Raw genomic sequence first — 16253 nt, 5'->3', positions numbered from 1 at the left:
GAAAACTCACAGGAAAAGTAAGCCCCTGATGATTATTAACTCAAGAAACAGAGAGGAAAAACTTCGATAGTTGGAAAGTGTTTTCCCTCAGAGACACAAAATGACATAAAATAGGACCAAAAGACCATGAAGGGAGTAGAGGACCTGACATTAGGCCAGCCCAATGAGAGGGAGATGGAGCTTTGGGGGACAAGAAAACAGAACTTGGACCGAACGGAGAAGAATCAATTTAACCAAAATATCAAAGCAGCACTGGGAAGTTAAACTTGAAAGATTCCCTCCTGAATGTAGAGAAAGAGGAGGGTATAATTTTAAAGTAGCTGTCATACAAAAAAAGCTAACAGATCACACTTCTCCAAGGAAGAAATCAGAAAAATTACATCAGAAGCCACAGTCAAAGCTACAACTGACAAAAACTTTTATCGAACTAAAAAAAAACCTACAAAAGACAAATCAAAAAGTCTCCCTATTTTCTAGGAATTAAATGACACCTATTCTGTAGATACATACTTTTTTTTTTTAAGATTTTATTTATTCATTTCACAGACAGAGACAGCGAGAGAGGGAACACAGGCAGTGGGAATGGGAGAGGAAGAAGCAGGTCCCAGTGGAGAAGCCTGATGTGGGACTCGATCCCACGACCCTGGGATCATGCCCTGAGCCGAAGGCAGATACTTAACAACTGAGCCACCCAGGCGCCCCTCTGTAGACACATTCTAACAATACCTATTATGACTGAAAAATGTAAAGTTCTCAAGCATCTGGGCAGAACAGGTTACCAACAAAGAAATAAGGTCAGACAGGCCTCAAAACTTTTCTATTGTAATACTCAATGCCCAAAATTCATAGACCAATGTTGACAGGATCTTTGGGGGAAAGGTTTTGGCTTAGGAATTCATTTAGCCAGATGAATACCTCCTTAGATACACAAGGTTTCAGAAAACAGATCACTCCAATAACCCTTTTGAAAAAAAGATTTACCTGAAATCCTACTCAAGACTATTAAGGGCAGAATCAAAATTAAGAGTTCAAGAATCAGTTAGCTTTATTTTAAAAAAGAAAAAAAAAGCAGAAGCAATAAAACCAGCTAAACAAAAAAATCATATCTAAAAAATTTTGTGAGCAGAGACAGAGAAATGAATACAAATATCAAATCCTTCTTGAAATGGAACACCATTCTTCAAAGATTAAATATACAACATAGAAATAATATTATATATATATATAAATATAAAAATAATAATTTAATAATTTAGCATACCAAGAGAGTCTAGGGGAAAACAGAGTAAATACAAGAGAAATTTAAGAATATTCAAGTGTAAGCCTTAAAAGTTACCACGAGTAGATACTACAAGAGCTTATCTTGCCAAACCCTGAGAACATAAAAATCAACAACACGTGGTATATAAATAGCTAAATTAAACATCAAGGAAAAGAGCGAAGAACTAAAACATAGTTGACAGCTATAAAATAAAGAAAAAAAAGCCTTGTTATAAAATAGTATGTCTCAGTTACAGATTAACTACAGCTAAATTAAAGATACATGCCCCAAAATAAAAACACTGAAATAAAAAAAATAAAAACACAGAAATAGGGAAAATACAAAGAAAAGGAAAGCAAGAAGAATATTAATTTTAGAGAAGGTAAAAATCAATACCAAAGGCAATGAATGGTAATTTTATGTTTACGAAAGCTAAATCTGCAACCAAGCTGTGATTAGTGAACTTCTGTGCACCCAGTAATGTAACACTTAAATATAAGCAGTGAAATCTATTTATAAACAAAAATAATTTTATAGAAATATAGTATTTGTCAAAAACTAGCAACTTGGACTTTAATAAAAGAGTACAACCACCAGAATTTTGAATGCCTATATTACATTTTGTTTTATAGATCATGTTTTTAAGACTAGAAATAGTAACCTTAAAAACAAAAAAACAAGCATAAAATAGGATTTACCAGTAACAGCTGAGTTTATATATGTCAAAATCTCCTGCCCAATATAAAAAAACCTTAATAACCAAAGTTTAAACCCCCAAGGCTCTTCTTCTTAAAAACTACAAATCTTAAAACTTTTTAAAAACTGTGTGTTAAAGGGGAAACTTCACATATACTCATATTGATGCTAGAATGTAAGACAATAACCTAAGATGTGGACAGTGTTGGGGTGCCTGGGTGGCTCAGTTGGCTAACCGTCTGACTATTGATTTCTGCTCAGGTCATGATCTCAGGGTTGTGGGATCGAGCCCTGTGTATGGCTCCTTGCTCAGTGGGGACTCTGCTTGGGACTCTCTTCCTCTCCCTCTGCCCCTCCCCAGCTTGCAAGCTCTCTCTCTCTCAAAATAAATAAATAAATAAAAACCTTTTAAAAAGATGTGGACAGTGTTATATGTAAAAGAATGATACATTAGTTGTTATTAAAAAAATTGGAAAAAAAGTTAAATGTACATTAAGTAAGGAGTAATTAAATACATTTCATATCAAATAAAACATCATAAATAGCTAGCTTTTAAATAATTAGAACAGACCACATTAAAATATGAATAGCCATCTTCTCCAGTTAGTAAGAATTGGGATAATTTTAAATTTCTCCTTAAACCTTGCATCTTTTATGCGTCCTACTGCATTTAAAAATAATAATAATGATTTCTTCAAAAGTTAAATACATCCTCCATATTTTCAGCCATTTCCATCTTCCACTCAAACATTATGGCCATCCACCTGACCACTTTTCTGTGAACCACCACGTTCTGTGCTACACTACAGTTTACCTTTCAGTGAGGCCACCTCCCTCCCCACCACCCCCTGCCCCAGTTTTCTGTCTGTCATTAACTACACAGGAGTGCCCAAGGGCTGGGCTTTGTGGTAGCTGCTTCAGGGCATTCAGAAGCATCACTATGTCATTACAGTCCTTGAAGCCGATTTCAGTAGTTAAAAATCAAGGGGTTGTCCATAATCCAGTATGGAATGGAATAGGATAAATAAATCATACATGTGGTGCACAAAAATTTTGGACAGAGTGGTCAGGGGAGACCTCCCAAGATGGTAAGAAATCAAGACAGTTGCAGAAGAGTTGGGAGAAACGAAGAGGAGGGAGATCAGAGGCAAAGAGTCAGAGACAGGAGAACACACGCGGTGGGAGATAAGGACAACATGCCTGGCAAGGCCTCTGGCTGTAAACCAAGCCTGAAGAGGGAACCAAGTAGGACTATTCAACACACAGGGAGCCACCAAGCCTAAAGAGGGAACCAAGTAGGACTATTCAACGTACAGGGAGCCAAACACATCTCTCTGCAAAGTGGGGGCTTAGTCCAGGAAATAAAGAGAGAGAGAAGTCCTTAAGCAGACGTGGGTAGATGAAAGTGGTGTTTTACGAAGACTGATGTGGTACAAGTACTTCTTCAGGATAAAGGAAGTGAAGGAGTGAATGGTACTGAGTGGGGGGGACAACATGGAAGAGGAATCAGCATGCCCAAGGTGTGAACTTCCACCATTAACACAGAAGGAAAGACAGCCCTTTGGCATGTGGATTGTGTGGTTAGTTTTTCCTCGTTGGTCTGGGAGACCAGAAGTTTCTGGGCGATGATGGCCACAGATAGGGTAGCTCTGAGTCTCTGGTGTGAGCCAAGCACAGGGTGGTCAGGAGAAGGCTGACTGAGAACGTGTCATCTGAACAGACCTGAAGGAGGTGAGGGGGCAATCAATCCCCATGGCTGATCGGAGGAAGAAGCACTGCAGGCAGAAGGGACAGCCAGGAAAGGCCTTCTGGCAGTAGCATGCCAGCACGTTGAGAACAGCCAAGATGCCAGAGCGGCTGGAGCAGGGGGATGAAGGGGGAGAGGACAACGGGAGAGATGACGAGGCCTTGTACCCATCGTCAGAGCTTTTGCCTTCCTTAGGGGTTGACAGGAAGCCACTGGAGGATCTGGAACACAGGGGATCTGTGCCTTCACAAGCTCACTCAGCTGATATTTTGAGAACAGATGTTTTCAGAACTCTGCTATTTGTGCTAAAAGTACAAGGAAACCAGTTAGAAAGCTCTTGAAATGGTTGTGTTGGGCCAGGGTGATGTCAGCGACAGGGTGAAAGGTGGCTGGCTTTCGTACATATTGGGAAGACTGAGCCAAGAGGACTGCTGTAGGGCTAGATGTGGGATGTGAGAGAGAAAGAGGCATAAAGAAAGACCCCAAGGTTTTTGCCATGAGCATGGGACGGGCGCACTAGAGCTGCCACTGACGGAGCGATCAGCCTGCACATGGGCACAGGAGTGGGAAGGCAGAGCTCCACTATAGACGTGCAACTTTGAGAAGCTGTTTAGACGCCCCAGTGGAGACTTCAAATAGGCAGTGAGATATACAGGTCTGGGGTTCTGTTACTTGTGGACAACAAGCACTGACTCTAACCATCATGGGTCACTGCTCTGTAAGTTGTCCAATCACACGTGCAGCACTGCAATGAAGGTTTATATAAATTTGCTTAACAATGGCCCTGTTCTCCGGGAGCCTGGGTGGCACAGTCAGATGAGCATCTCACTCTTAGTTTCAGCTCGGGTTTTGATTTCAGAGTCATAAGATAGAGCCCGGCATCGAGCTCCACACTCAGCATAGAGTCTGCTTAAGACACTCTCCCCCTTTCCCTTTGTCCCTACTCTCACTAAAATAAATATATAAATATTTAAAAAAGAAAAAACAATGGCCCTATTCTCATGTTGCTTACTGCCTGGGGACGCAAAATGCAAAGACAGTACACGCTGGCCCAAGAACTTACTGGAACACTGGAATGACTCCTTCCCCAGGAGCGTTTTATCACAGACCGAACACTGTAGAACCCCAGAGAATGTTCCAGGGACAAACTGATGTCGGCTCAGCTTCTCTTTGTCTTTGGCATCCTTGCTTTTTGTCTTCAGATACAACAGCAACAGCCAAGTGGGGAGAAATGAGAAAAGACAAATGCTGAGAGCCAATGTACTTACAGAAGCCATACAAAATCTCCACATTTTCTGTCTGAATGTAAAGACTGCAGGGGAGGGGTACAGTAACACCAAAATGAATCATGGCCAGCCTACCATTGTCTTGTACTTCTAACAACTTGGACAATGTTCCATAAGAAATGTAGAGGTCTTCAGGTATGTGTGTACAAAACCTAAGATCACTGATTTTAAGGGGCAAGTGAAAACTATACCATTTGCTGAAAATGGAACCAGCTACATTTTAAACACAATGGGCACACAACTTTAATTACCTTAGATTTATTCCGAGGGCTTGTCATCCTATTCATGAGGAAGCTGAAAGTGCGGCTCACTTTGTATTTTTCAGACTCAGACTTGGCAGGTATAATGTATTTATCCCATTCTTCTTCCTGAATTCTACAAAAAAGAATCTGTTACCATGGCTTATCAGGACTTAAAGAGGGAATAAAAAAACCACACACACACACACACACACACACACATATACGCGCGTGTGTGTGTGTGTGTGTGTACACTTTCTTCTCAGGTCTTAATGGTTATCCTAAAGATAAAAATGCAATCTACTAAAAATATGTCTTATAGATGGATAATGGATAGATGTATGATTACGCAACTATCTCACAATGTTATCAATTACAAAATCTAAGTGGTAGAAATGGGTATTCAGCACATAATTCCTTCAACTTTTCTGTATACTTCAAATTTTTCATAATGCAAACCAGAAAAATAAAGGAAACCTTAGGCTTAAAATTTTACTCTGCAAACACTCATCTCCCTATTTACTATGCCAAGAGAAATTTCCTAGGGCACAGAGAAAGCAAATAACCAGTAATATGAAACTGCTTATTTATTTATGGAACATAGGGATAATACTCAGAAGATACACATTTCCTTTGATAATACAGCTTAAGAAACAGACTGCCTGCCTCTTGGTTCAGTCTCTCCCACCCAACCAGGCTATTTGCAATTTGAGACTCCCTAGGTTGTAAAAGACAGGAGGCCGTTGATACTTCCCCACAATAAAAGGCAAGCTAAAGATAATGGTTTCCAATCTGTGAACACACTGAACATTTATTTTCCCCTAAGCCACATAATCATTCTTTAGAAAAAAACAAGTCCCATCTGTGGAAAGTTCTATTTCCTCTGAAACTTTCCGATAGCCTTATATTTCTAATATTATTACAGACAGACAGCAGAGACAAAAAGAAAAAGAGAGAGCGAATATATTAAAGATCAACCAAGTATCCTATAAAACCAGTAACACTTCTATGGAACATTCTATAACCAAAGTCTCTCCCACCTCCCAAACTTCTCATTCATCCGCATTAGTGGGTAACACATTCATCTCTGGGATATACTTTTCAAAAGCTATCATATTACTGATATGCACCAAAAAAATATGATCACATTCTGTGACAATGAGTCCCATGACAAATCCCAGGACTTCAGTTTTTTTCATGTGATTAATGACAAGCTTAGATTTAAAATTATTGGGGAAATGAATGACAAGAGACTATGGACTCTGGGAAACAAACTGAAGGCTTCAGAGGGGAGGGGGGTGGGGGATTGGGATAGGCTGATGATGGGTATTAAGGAGGGCACGTATTGCATGGGGCACTGGGTGTTGTACGCAAATAATGAATCATGGAACATTACATCAAAAACTAAGGATGTACTGTATGGTGACTAACATAACATAATAAAAAATTATTATTAATAATAAAAATAAAAGTTCAAACTGGGACAAACTGAAAAAGAAAGATTTACAATTATTTCTAAGGCCCTATCCCACACTTAAATACAATATGTACTTATCTGATACATATTAAATGAAACTTTATTTATATTATAGATTATTAATAATGTAATTATTTACGTTAGATAATCAAGAGTTCAAACCTATGAATGCACTTAGAAAAGATGATAAATGGCTTCAGAAGTGCCTCTTGGTCATGAAGATCTAAGGGCACAGGCAGGACAGTGTATGTCCTGCTAACTCGAATTCTGCACAGTAAGTGAAAGCGGGTTTGCTACTTGGAGAAAACAGCTCAAAAAGCCAGAAAGGAAAGAGGGTGGACACAACTGAAGGTACTCTATGACAACTCAGAGTGACAAAAGGAACTTGTACCTTCTTATTTCCTTTCTACTTCCACAACCACCTCCTTAGATAATTGGTTAACATATTTTTAATTTTTCAAACCTCTTGTTTCTTAAGCATCCTAATTTGCAAAACTCATGACATATTACTCAACAGACTCACTTTTGGAATGGAGGGGAAAAACACATTTGAGACCTTGCAAAGAATGATCTCCAGAACACCTTCTGTGACCCCACCAACTGCCTTCCAATGTCTACGATAAGAACAATCTGGTGAGGAGACCTCAGTCACAGAATTAAAGAATGCTAAGGTCTATGTGGACTGTGAGGTCAAGAAGTCCACCCCCCATCTACCTTCCTGCAGAAACAAAGCTCTACTCTCTACTCTCTTTTATAAAAAAAAAAAAAAAAAGATTTATTTGAGAGACAGCATCAGTGAGCAAGAGAGTGCCAGTAGGGGGAGGGGCAGAAGGAGAAGATCTCAAGCAGACTCTCCACTGAGTGTGGAAACCTAACCTGGGGCTTGATCTCATGACCCTGAGGATCATGATCTGAGCCGAAATCAGAAGTTGGAGGCTTAACCAACTGAGCCACCCAGGTACCCCTCTACTCTCTTAAATAAAAGAAAATTCTGCTTATCCAACTCTTTTCCCAATTCCCCATGCTACAGAAGGCCATATCAAAAATAATGACTCAGTTTTGATTTAAAACCTTTAAATAGACCACAGTTTTCATAAACCCTATATATTACAACAAAACGACATAAAATCATACCACTTACTCTTTAAACTCAAAGGTTGAGAAGACTCAAATCATGACGAAGTAAACAAAAATATATTGGAACGTTCAATATTTAAAAACTAAGAATAGACATCCCACAGAGTAGAAATGTGAAGATCATGGACATGATCCACTGTCACATTATGAGAATGAATAACATAGCACAACCTCTGGGCAAATGTAGAAGGCTGGTTGATTTCATGTTTCAAATCTAACAATGTTATATTCACCTATGTAACAATTAGTTACATTAGGCAAGAACTAAGAAGGGAAAAATCCCCGACTAATTTCACAACAGAATTTGAAAAGCTTTTCAATTTAAAAGAATCTGGACAAAAATTAATTTAAACTCGTCAAATCCCAGAACAAGATGCCTAATCTCTATATTAATTTTATGACCAATCAAATCACCCACAATGAAGTTTCACAAACCCCATTCCTCAGAGATTCTCATGGCATTACCTTTTCAATAAAGATATTTGAAGTATCTTAAGAACATGGATCTTTCTCATCTTAATCTTAAAACTATAATATCTCTTATTTTTTGAAGAACTGAACATCTAAGTATTAAAAGGAATTCCCAATACCCAAACTGAAAATAGGCACAACGAGACATTTTTAGACATTCAGATGCTCAGATTTTTAAAAAATACATATCAAGTAATAAATGTAATACATTTAAGAAAGATGGTGTCAATAAAATAATGCTCATTCCATATAACCATTAAGAAGTTGGTACAACTGGAGGGGCGCCTGGGTGGCACAGCGGTTAAGCGTCTGCCTTCGGCTCAGGGCGTGATCCCGGCGTTACGGGATCGGGCCCCACGTCAGGCTCCTGCTATGAGCCTGCTTCTTCCTCTCCCACTCCCCCTGCTTGTGTTCCCTCTCTCGCNCGCTGGCTGTTCTTTTCTCTTGTGAAAAAAAAAAAAAAACTTTAAAAAAAAAAAAAAAAAAAGAAGTTGGTACAACTGGAAACTAATATTACAATGTATGTTAACTAACTGGAATTTAAGTAAAAACTTTAAAAAAAGAATTATACACTTATATTGAAAGTATTAAACTGTATTTTTCAGCTACTGTATAAACTAACATTTTTGGAGAATTAAATACTACTATATTTTGTACTTAAAAAAAAAAAAGTTGATACAGATGAAGTGTCCGATCTTGCAGAAAAGATCCTACAAAGTCTGGAGTGGGGCCCCTTTCACCCGTCTGCATTCTTTCCCAGAAACTAAGTGATTAATATAAGTAAGAGAATTCCAAAGAAGGCAGATCCCTCAAGTAAGTACAACATGACCAAAGCAAAGCATTAGCAATGGCCAGGGATCCTACTGGAACATCCAATAAGGTACTGGGCACAGACTGAGATGACAGATCTCCTCTACTAGATACACCAGGTGCTTTCAGAATGTAGACCAACACAGACTAAAGAAGACAAAAAACAGGAGTGACAAAATGAGAAAAGGATACTCCCTACATGTACCATACAAGTTAAAATATTTTATAGACTAGTATTCAACTAATTATGACACTGGCTTTTTTAATCCTAAGTCCCTCTCCTAACGGAGAATAAATATTTTTATTTAAAAAAAAAAATCTTTACATCAGTCCATTACTTCTCCAATAGTTAAAAAGATGACAGGGAGAACACTATTAACCAAAATGATAACCAAGATGATAAAATCCCACAATCAAGTAAACTGCCTAAGCGAGTACCCAATGTACACAGTATACATGTAAAATGTAAGCTGTACCCATTGCAAATGTAAAAATACCCAATGGGTCAGTTATTGCTGCTTTTGCTTTCATCACCGTCCCCATCATGTCCATGTCCTCTTCATCATCATCCTATCAATAAAGGTAATTCTTAGTCTTCCTATTTGTATCATTTGAAAATTTCTGTTCTGGTTTCAAAAAAAAACAAACAAACCAGGAATGAACAAATGGAGGATTTTTCTTAGTGATTTTTTTTTAAAGATTTATTTATTTATTTTTAGAGAGAGAGAGAGAGACAGACAGCGGTGGGGGGGAGACGGAGAGGGAGAGAATCTTAAGCAGACACCCCTCAGAGTGTGGAAACAACCCAGGGCTCAATCTCATAACCCTGAGATCATGATCCAACCCGAAATCAAAAGTCAGAGGCTTAACCAACTGAGCCACCTAGGCACCCCTTTTTTCCTAAGATTTAAAACAAAGCAGCTCCATCTTGATATATATGTATGCGTGTGCGTGTGTGCATGCGCGCGTGTGTGTGTGCGCATGTGTGTGTGCGTGTGTGCGTGTGTGTGTGTGCATTAAAAGGTTCCAAGTTTTAGCATCATCACCCACTTAAAACCATTTTCCTCTTTTTCACATTGTCTCTTCAAGCCAAACCTTTATGCCATTTCCAGCACTGGTTTTGCATTTCAGTGTGACTTATGAGCAGTTACTCAAGACTAGTAGAACTCAACAATCCTGCCTGCTTGCTGGTCAGCTTCCTAAGCCTGACTCCAGCAACAGTTTTGCCTTCTGGGGAAAAGAGAAGCTTAGGTTTAAAGCTTTCAGATCTGCCTATCAACCAGAAAACTGTTGATGCTTAAAATACTCTATCACTTATTCTTTCTTTCAAAGTAAATCAACCCCTCTAACCAATATTCCATAAAGAGATATAGCAGAGGTGGTTAGGTACTTTCTACATCTGACCAACCAAGGGCCTATTCCCAAGCAAGTCTTCTTGTCATGGCAGACAGACCTAGGAAGAACCTAACACCTCTCTAAAGCAGGTGATCCTCACACTGTTGCTCCCACTGGTCCAGTACATTGGCAGTGTTTGTCTTTGAAAATAACCCAAAAGAGAACACCCTGTCCCCAGTCCTGAGGCCTGCACACCTGGGGACTCAAAGGAGCAGGCTGTGAAACAGATCACAGAGGGAGCAAAGCATTCAGGCAGGCGCATTACACAGAAACCTCTCACAAACTGTTGAACAGATCTCCAAATTCACGTGCAAACATTTCCAAAGATGGCAAGCAGACCCTCAGGAAATTTGGAACAGTGAAAATACCTTTTTTCTCTTGGTGGCTCCGGTAAGCTGTAAGCTCTTTGTTCTACAAGACACAGAACAATAAAATGAAAACTGAGGCAGACAAACTAGCAGTCACGTGTTAGTCTAAAACGCACACACTCAACCATATTTTATCATTATTCACACCAGCAGTTAGAAAATAATGAGAAAACCAGACATTTTGCAGGTAAGTAGGGCATTGCTTTGGGTATCACCGCCCCTAGTTTGGAGAGAACAGGGCAGAGGCCCCCACATGGCAAAAGCAGGAGGCAGCAAAGATTTTCAGCATTGCAGAAAATTAGTTCTTTCTGGGTATTTCTCATCAGAGCTTCATCCCTTACTTGCAATACTAATTCCCTAACATACAGAATCAATACATATGTTAGCTGCCTTTTAGGGAAGCTCAAAAGAAAAGTCTTGAAGGTTAGCATAAGGAAGAGAACATTTTAATATAGCTCCAATGTCTTCATAAAATCCTAGCAGCAGCCAGTTCACAGATGTGCTTTGTGTGGTAGGAAAGGGAGAATCACTTTTCCCCCTGGACCTGGGGGCAAGGGAAATGGGAGATAAAAGGAACAGTCTCAGGCAAGAAGCTAAGCACCATCTCGTTCTCAGAACTGGAGCGTTCACTACAGGGATGGAGCAAAGACACTGATTTAGACAGTGAGAGAGACTGAAGGAGGGAGAGGACACTGTGGGGCACATCATCTATAGAGCAGAGACAACTCCTTAACCACTACAGTCCAGAAGAGTGAAGAGGCAAAACCAGTTTGCAAAGGAAAGTGCTGCAGATAAATAAGGAGGAAAACAAATTAACACATATCCCCTGAATGTGTAAATATCAATGTTCAATCTAACACTACCTGGTATGTAACAAAAAATCTGCTTTGAAGAATTTGAAGGATTTTATTTCCACTATTAAATATTCTTCAAATTAATTCTTGAGCAAAAATCATATGCTTGTTGTAAACATGCTGATGCCTAGAGATTAAGCCACATGTCCAAAGTAATCAAGCTAATAAACGAATGGAACCGGCCTCAGGCAACTGGACAAAGTCTAATAGGATTCCATCTAACAGGGCACAGTGATTTTCAGAAGTACACTCACTCCACTCCTCAAATTCTTAAAAGTAGAACACTTTTGTCCTTCTTCGTGAGGTTATAATTTTGAGACTATTCCTGTCTATCTAACACACAATGTACCAGAGGGAATTACAGGATACAATTTTGTTTTGTATATACAAGCATTAAATAATGTTGCCACATCATTGTACCCTCGCCCCCCCCCAAAAAAAAACCCATGAGAAATGATAATAAGTAACCTCTTGGTAGTGACAAGGATGAGAAAACATCACAAATCAGAATAAAAAGGCCTAAACACTACCCTATTTTGTACAACTATATGATAGCACACATACAGGAGCTTCCACCTGGAATGAAAGGAGACTTGGATTCTGTTCAAAGAGAGAAATTTTTAGGACTATTCCAAACTCATCAAGAAATAACTTAAGGTAATGTAAATGTCAATTTACCTTTGATTATTCTAAATGAACTAAACAATGAAACATCACATCTTTGAACTAGTCAAGCTTTCACTCTTGTGCATTGATCACACTCACACATACACACACACACACACACACATGCACACACACAGTTAAAACTATTCCCTCTTCTTTAAGAGCTAATTTATTCTTCATATACCTATGGTTCACCCATTGGAATCGTTGTACATTTACTATGTAGCTTTAACCTACATTGCCTATTTGTGATTCTTACCTTCTAGAGATCAAACTTCATGGAAAGCCCTATATTTAAATATACTGTCTAAAGGTAAGATTTTATTAACAGAAAAGCCAAAAGAATTGATGTCAGTTTTTTATTCTAACTCAAATGCAAAGATTTAAGGATTGTATGTAAGGCAGATACCCTTCCTTATTCATTAAAGAATTCATAATTCAGGGCTCATTTCCCTTATAAACAATCTATTTCCTCTCAGTCATCTGGTCAACAACTTCAAACTTCTGAACTGACTTTAAAAACCAGTCACACTACAGATATAATGGCAAGGCTGCCATTTTGTACACTACAAAGACTTAGAAGCATTTTCTAAATAGTTAAGGTATAAAGTTAGCTCCCCATCTAGGACCATCAGTGAAAAGATGTCAAAGTGCCATTAAAAGGAATCCCAACCTAAACCAAGGTTAAGGAGACCTGGAGATCTATATCTATATATAGATAGATAGATCTCTCTCATATATATAAAAGGAGAGGGCAAGTTCAATCCATCTTTTTCCTGTGCTCTCAAGGTGGCTCTATCTTTTCTTTCTCTTAGTCCTTTTCTCCATCTCCACATTCCAAAAATTAAAACTGATGTTTATTATCAGTCTTGCTTTCTCCTCTTCCAGTAAGGATTCCCAGAAAAAAAAAGGAAAAAAAAAAAAAAAAAAAAAAAAAACAACACCTAGCACTTGTTTTGTACTCTATGTACCTTGTCTAGTACATTCATTCAACAAATAATTATTGAACATCTCACATATGTTAGTCATTGTTTTAGGATAGTAGTTTCAACCATAAAGATTATGTTTTCAATATTGTTTCACATGGCATAAAAATGTCAACAACAATTTAATAAAGAATAGTAAAAAGGAAGAGAAAGAAACTTGTGAAATAAATTCTATTTTAAATATTCTACAATGGGAAACTACAAATACTTAGGCACATCTTGCTTTCTGGGTCTTTTAAGACTCTTAAGGATAATAGACAAATAGAGCATTAATATACTAACAAACATTCTATTATGATGCTTTCTATTACATATGGACATGAATACTACCAAATATGCCTTTAAATATAATTACTACAAAACATATTATGTGTGGAAATACCTTTGTTTCAAAATAAAGTAAAAAATGGGAGTTGTAGCTGAAAGGAGCTACAAGGACGGCTCCGAGTTGTCCATAATTATTGTTTATTAATCTGAATTCAGTTCTGAAAATTTGTCAAGTTGTATGCTTATGATGTGCACCCCTTTCTAAAGGTGTATCAGTTAAACTTCTATTGTATCAAAGTTTTAGTTCTGATTGTTCACATTGCCCCAAAGAAGGCTGAGGTACATTTACTGATGTTTCAACTCTTTCCTTTTACTGCAACTCTCTCAAGTCCCTTGCTAAACACAGAAAGGGAACAAATCTATTTTGCTATACTTTGCCTTTTAGCAACTTATACAAAGAGCAAAGTAATTTTTTGATTTCCTTAAAATCCTCTAAAGCTCTCATAATAATGAACCTAGAATAAATTCTCGTTTACATTGTCCTTAAGGAAAACATTTCGCTCAAAGAATAAAGCAACAGAGAGGTGTGTATATATTTGTATTTTCATCAAAATGAAATCTATAACTTGACTAATATCCAATGAGAAAAGCACTTTGCTAAGCATGGAAAAATCATTTATGAAAATGGAATTGAAAATTCTTGCCTGCTGCTTTTGTATATTTTATACACTTCGCTAACTGAAAATCCGCTCCGGAATAGAACGCTCTCAAGGCCGAACGGTAAAGAATGCTTACCTTCACTAGTATTGCACACTGTAAAATCACGCACCAACCGAGTTTTTCCTACAGAAATTTTGGGTGATGAGCAGGAGTAAGAACGTGAGCGGACTCCAGAAAGCAAGGACTCCTAAAAGAAATCATACCAAAGTTTTTTTAAAAAATTCTACGTATAGGGGCGCCTGGGTGGCGCAGTCGTTAAGCGTCTGCCTTCGGCTCAGGGCGTAATCCCGGCGTTCCGGGATCGAGCCCCACGTCAGGCTCCTCCGCTATGAGCCTGCTTCTTCCTCTCCCACTCCCCCTGCTTGTGTTCCCTCTCTCGCTGGCTGTCTCTCTCTCTAATAAATAAATAAATCTTCAAAAAAAAAAATTCTACGTATATGTCCACCACGAATGTTACTGAATCAGCATCTCTGTAAAGAGAGTCAATGTGAATATTTCTGATGTAATCTCATTGTTTTTCTTCTCCTATCACAACTTTTAAAATTTTACTGCCTTTTCAATGCATTAGTAAACTTGAGCTTCCCGCCCCAAATATACTTTAAAATGCAATTATGACATTCTAGTCAAGTTGGTTGAAAGTGAAAAATTAAGTCAAATGATTTTTTTCTCTGCATATTCAATGAGTCACTTTTTTTCACCTGAGTTGTCAGTTTTTTTGTTATTTTACACTGTAGTATTCAAGCAAAATTCTGTATTAATTTATATCTTTTTATTTCATAATTATTAAAAGGTAGAGGAATAGCCACTTACAAGAGTTCTTTAACTTCTGGATAGCTATTTAAATTTATAATGTCAGCTGCAGCCTCTCAGGAAGAATGCATCAGGTCAATCTATAATTGCTCCCAGTCTGTGCTCATCTTTCAAAAAGCTTTCCATCTAGCACTTCCTGAGATGGTATCTGAATTTCACTGATTTATGTATCTTTAATTTTAAGTGACCTATTTTTGCTACTGTTTTCACAAATATATATTATTTCTATTATTATATTTACAACATATGTGACAATGCAAGATGGCAAGATAATTAAAACATGGTTATCTTAAATGTTCTGGAAAATTTAAATGACTATGCAATAGATCACCAATAAAGCCATTTATGGTACCTGACTCACATCCAATAGGGACCTAGTGGCCTTAAGATGGATCCCACTCATCTGTTTTTAAGATATCACTTAGAGATAAAGTAATGCAAAATTTGTTACTAAAATTAAGCCATCAGCAACTGTCCTTCATAAGCATTGGTAGCTTCTAGTCTCCCTAAGTGAAAACATATCGTTTCCCTAAGTCCACTGGTTTAGTTAAGAGACCTGGAGGAAAGCTGAAATAGAAGCTTGCCCTTGTTGCAAAGGGCCTTGGGCCTTGGCTCCCAAATGTCTTATTAGGGAGGGTCCCCTGGTTCTAGACATCAGAGAGCTGGAGCTGTCCTATACCCTTAATGGTGACAAGTCACTGAGGGCCAGAGCGAAATGTCACCCTCTGCATTTAAGTCAATGTACAGTAATTATTTTCATAACCAGGAACTTTGAAAATTAGCCAGAACTCTTTGGCAAAAAGTTACAAAGGGCAATTACAGAGGCAAGGCAAGATACATTTCATAGGATGAAATCTTCCTGAAAGTGAACAGCATGAAATGATTCACAAAGACTGAACTACTTTTCCTTCCAAGTAATGAGAACTTTTTCACAATTCCATTCAAAATGCAAAGAAGTATCCACATTAACAACCGTACCCATTTCTTATTGTCTAGAAATATCACACGACATTCAGGTTCAAAAGACCATGACAGCTCTCCAGGCCTCAGAGCTGAGGGGAAG

General features: G+C 38.1%; 1 protein-coding gene across 5 annotated transcripts in view; it reads right to left on the bottom strand.

Annotated features, from left to right (window-relative positions):
- Positions 1 to 16253, bottom strand: part of ARHGEF28 (Rho guanine nucleotide exchange factor 28) — a 314186-nt gene that overhangs the window by 75717 nt on the left and 222216 nt on the right. For all 5 annotated transcript variants that reach the window (XR_004624098.1, XM_034656360.1, XM_034656358.1 and 2 more), the window contains 4 exons: positions 14456 to 14567; positions 10888 to 10930; positions 5242 to 5365; positions 4768 to 4900 (listed from right to left, as the gene is read on the bottom strand). Coding sequence is in view for 4 of the 5 variants with exons in the window: in XM_034656360.1 (XP_034512251.1) it covers positions 4768 to 4900; positions 5242 to 5365; positions 10888 to 10930; positions 14456 to 14567 (412 nt within the window). In the remaining variant the exon portion in view is untranslated. The remainder of the gene's footprint in view (positions 1 to 4767; positions 4901 to 5241; positions 5366 to 10887; positions 10931 to 14455; positions 14568 to 16253) is intronic.

The sequence above is a fragment of the Ailuropoda melanoleuca genome, chromosome 3 (genome assembly GCF_002007445.2).
Source record: "Ailuropoda melanoleuca isolate Jingjing chromosome 3, ASM200744v2, whole genome shotgun sequence".
Lineage (NCBI taxonomy): Eukaryota > Metazoa > Chordata > Mammalia > Carnivora > Ursidae > Ailuropoda > Ailuropoda melanoleuca.
The sequence above is the reverse complement of the archived record's forward strand: the minus strand, read 5'-3'. Positions and strand labels throughout refer to the sequence as shown.